Source organism: Oxyura jamaicensis, unplaced genomic scaffold (assembly GCF_011077185.1).
Source record: "Oxyura jamaicensis isolate SHBP4307 breed ruddy duck unplaced genomic scaffold, BPBGC_Ojam_1.0 oxyUn_random_OJ71049, whole genome shotgun sequence".
NCBI lineage: Eukaryota > Metazoa > Chordata > Aves > Anseriformes > Anatidae > Oxyura > Oxyura jamaicensis.
This window is the reverse complement of record NW_023310336.1, coordinates 1-4,265: the sequence shown is the minus strand read 5'-3', so window position 1 is coordinate 4,265 and position 4,265 is coordinate 1. Positions and strand designations below refer to the sequence as shown.

The following is a 4,265-nucleotide window of genomic DNA, read 5'->3' as shown; positions in this document are numbered from 1 at the left end:
CTTTCTTCCCTTTGGTTGAATTGTTTAATTAACAATCACATTTCCTTAATACAGATTTTTTTTTCTCTTTAATTAAATCATCCTTATCTCAACCCCCGAGTTGTTCTTTACTTCTTCCCCTCCTCATCTGAGGAGGGGGGAATGAGAGAGCGGTGGTGGTGTCCAGCTGCCCGGCACGGTAAAAGCACCGCTGCCCCTGTCAGACTCCGGCGCGGGAGCACGATGAGCGCCCCAGCGGCTCGCCAGGACCCGAGGGCGATCCGAGGAAGCAGCAGGAGGGTGGCAGCGGGTCAGGAGCTCGCCCGGTTTTGCTTTTTTTTCGCCTTTCAGACGCAGCGAACAGCAGCTCTGGCGCGGCGCTACGAACAGCGAGGACCCCGTCTGCAGAGGACGTGCACAGATCTGGTCCGGGCCGCTGAAGCCTCGCTTCCTTTTGGCCCAGGGTCCACAGCGCACGGAAACGATCCCAGCCCCGTTAGCTACGGAGGGCTGCGAGCACGCCGAGGAGCTCGACGGAGAAAGCCGTCTCGGGTGAGTTCCGGGCCACTGGCAGCGTTTCTCTGCAGCCGCTCCCGGTTGCTCGCCACTTGGTTCGGAAACACGACTCCAGTTGCCAGCCACTCGGTTTTCTGACACGACTTTCCCAGCTGGCAAAGGGAGAAACGCGTTCGGCCCCGGTCGGATTTTGGGAGCCCGACGTCCACTTTGTCAATAAAAACCCTCGGTTTCGCAGCCCCTGCGGCAGGGGCGCGTTTCCCTCTTCGCTTTCAAAGCACTGCGGGGTAAAATCTCCGAGGAAGAACGAAGGAATTGTCCCGCCCGCCGCGGGAATCGCCGTCGGACCGGGACAAGCAGAGCTCAGCGCTGGTGCAGGGCTCTGCGGGGAAGGACGGCCGCTGCGTTATGCGCTGAGGCTGCCCCCACCGAGACTTTTTGCTACGAAAATAGCAATAATGGCCAGAGGCGATCGAACACGGACATCTAGCGGCCACAGGCAGCAAGGGGAGCAGCTGAAACGGCGGCGCTCCGACTCCCTGGTAGCTCTCAGCGGTGCTGGGAGGGTTTTGTGGGCATCACGCTGCCTCAGGAGCGAGATCCCCGGCTGCGGATCCCGTCCCAGCACGGCAGGAGCTGCAGGCAGGCTCGCCCTAGGGGGGTGGGGGCAGCTTCCCCGATACCCATCTCAGGTCCGGTAACGGGGCACGAAGTTCTTCATGGTGGCATCGGCGTGGCCGGGGGCACTTGGTCCCGTCAGGGAGGCTGAAATCAAGCTCCTCGGTGGCGTTTTCCTCCCCTCGAAGAAGCGAGGCCACCGGCTGAGCTCCACGGGGCGCAGCTCAAGCGCAAACCCAGCGGCTCCGGTTCAACCCAGCGGCTCCGGTTCAACCCAGCGGCTCCGGTTCAACCCAGCGAAAGCCTCCAAGGCAAAACCGTACCGCGGGCGACAAATAAACGGACGGGCAGGGCAGGAGGGAGCCGCAGCCCCGCGTTTCTCACCCACCGAGGTTGACGGCGGGGTTACGAAGAGAACTGAGCCGAGAGGGATCCAACAAACGCAGAGCTCGGAGATCGGGATGGCCTCGCGTCACCACGCTGATGCGAAGCCCCCTCCGTCAGCGGCTCGCTGCTGCTATTTAGGGAAGAACGTGACCAGGGGAATGAACGACCGGCGAGCAGCAGAGCTGGAATGCGTTCGTTTAATGCCCCGCCCTCGTTTTAACACCGCAGCGACCGCCCGCGACGCGGCCCCGCACGACACCGCCGCCCCCTGCAGCTCCCAGCGCCGCCCCGGGCGCGTGGTCCAGGCCGAACCAAAGGAATCACGGCACAGAAAAAAAAATCGCGCTCCGCCCGGTTCGGCTCTTTTCCCCCGGGGGACAAAAAGCCGGCGTGGGCTTCGTGGCCCCTCCCGAGTACCGCAGCCACGCGTTGGAGTCCTCGGAGCGGGGACGTCACGCAGCAGGCGCCGAGGTCGCCGCCAGCCGGCTCCCCAAAAAGCCGGCCGGGGGCTCGGTCCCTACAGGACGGAATGTTTCTCGAAGGGAAGGGTCAGCTCCGCCGCCGCCGCCTCGTCCAGGAACCAGTGCAGCTGCCCCGTGCGCGGCTGGACGCGAGCAGCGGGGAGGGGATTCTCCTCGGCGCCTTCCAGAATGCGCTGCCCGAAGAAACCAGAGCGTTTTCAGCAAGGCTGGGCGGGGAAAGGGAGCCACAAACCAACGCCGTCAGCCTCAAAGCACCCCCTAAAACCCAAAACCGCCGCGGTTTCGCTGAAATACGCCTTGATTTCTCTTCCCCCTCCCCCGGAAAGGCAGCTGGAAAGCAGCGAGGGTCAGCGAAGCCCTGACAGCTCGGCCTTTGGTTGAGACTCGTGCCCCCGGTACCTTCAGGACGGCGGCTTTGCCTTCCCCCGTGGCAACGAACGCCACCGCGCGCGCCGCGTTCAGCACCGGGAGGGTCAAGGTGATGCGCTCCGGAGGCGGCTTGGGAGAATCGGTGATGGCAGCAACGATTTTCTCCTCCTCCTGGCAGAGAACGACAAGAAAAAGGCGTTCAAAAAAGCAGCTGAGAATCAGAACGAAGCACGGGGGCGGGGGGGGGGGGAGCTGCCCGGCTGCAGCCGCGCCAAAACCAAGCGGGGAGGGACGGCTGCTGGGGGCGAGCAAAGCCCCACCACGATTTATTTATTCCTTTTTTACCTCCGCTCCCGAGGTCAGGAGCAATTTCAAAGGGGCTGATCAGGTTCGGGAGGGTTTTTTTTACCCTCCCAACGTGTTTTTTTTTAAATTTCACATCACGCGCGTCAAGAGTTCGACCCCACGCAGGAAGAAAACGTCCCCGTCCCCCCCCTGGAGCACTGCTGAGGGCGAGCAAAGCCCCACCACGATTTATTTATTCCTTTTTACCTCCGCTCCCGAGGTCAGGAGCAATTTCAAAGGGGCTGATCAGGTTCGGGAGGGGTTTTTTTACCCTTCCAACGTGTTTTTTTTTTTAATTTCACATCACACCCGTCAGAGTTCGACCCCATGCAGGAAGAAAAAGTCCCCCCCCACCCCCGGAGCTGACTCCTCGCGAGCTGCTCACCTTCAGCAGGGGGTGGTCGGGGAAAAGGGAGCAGGTGTGGCCGTCCGGCCCCACTCCCAGGATGAGCAAATCGAAGACGGGCACGCCGTCACCCCGAAAGGCCTGCAAGAAAGGCGGCGGCGGGGGGCTGAGCGCCGGGAAGCGCGGGCTGGGCGAGGGGGATCGAGGACGGGCTGGAAGGGAGAGCTCCGAGGGGGTCTCTCGTCGGAGGCCTGGAGCTAGAGGTGCCCCCAGGGGGGCGTAGGGGGTCCTGTGCTGCTCGATTTATTCATCACGAGCTGGGCACCCTCGGCAGGTCTGCTGAGGACGCGAAGCTGCGAGGAGGGACCTGGAGAGGCTGGGCCGGGAGGAACCCCGTGAGGATCAGCGGGGGCAAGCGCGGGGTCCTGCACCGGGGGAAAGAAACCCCCCACCCCCCAAGCACCAGCGCAGGCTGGGGGCGTCCTGCTGAGGAGCAGCTCTGCGGAGAGGGACCCGGCAGCCCCGGAGGACGGCAGGCTGAGCAGGAGCCGTGGCCAAAAAGGTCGGCGGATCCTGGGCCGCGGTGGGAAGAGCGCGGCCAGCAGGGCAAGGGAGGCGAGCTTCCGCCTCTGCGAGGCCACAAAAGGAGCATCGTGGCCAGACCCGGGCTCGCCAGCGCCAGAGGGGACACGGAGCTACCGGAGGGAGTCCAGAGGAAGGCGGTGAGAGGACCGGAACGCCTCTGGTAGGGGGACAGGAGAGAGCTGGGCACGGTTAGGCTGGAAAAAGATGAGACTGAGGGGAAAGCTCGTCAGCCTGGGCAGATATCGGAGGGGAGGCGTCGAGGGGACGGAGCCGGTCTCCTTTCGGTTGTGCCCAGCGAAGGGACGAGAGGCGATGGGCACAAACCGAAGCCCAGGGGGTTGAGGCTCAACGTGAGGGGACGGAGCACAGGGACAGGCTGCCCAGGGAGGCCTCCTCCTCTGGGGATACCCCAACCCCCTCCTAGATCCTGCAAACTGTGCTCGGGGTGATGCTGCCCGGCAGGGGCTCAGACCAGGAGATCCCCCCGGGGTCCCTCCCAACCTCGGCCGTGCTGGGATCCCCCCCCGCAAATCCCGCTCCCCGTTTGGGGACACCTCTCCTCCGGTAACCCTCACCCTGGGAGGCCCTGGTAACCCCCCCCCCCCTCAACCTGGTACCCCCTTCCTCACCCCGGTAAC

General features: G+C 63.7%; 1 protein-coding gene across 1 annotated transcript; it reads right to left on the bottom strand.

Moving 5' to 3' along the window:
- Positions 1-1,692: 1,692 nt before the first annotated feature.
- On the bottom strand, positions 1,693-3,299 carry PGLS (6-phosphogluconolactonase; the record flags this gene model as incomplete). Its single annotated transcript, XM_035314147.1, has 3 exons — positions 1,693-2,155; positions 2,382-2,522; positions 3,082-3,299. Coding segments are annotated over 3 exons (497 nt in total), but the record flags the coding sequence as incomplete, so codon positions are not given.
- Positions 3,300-4,265: the final 966 nt, after the last annotated feature.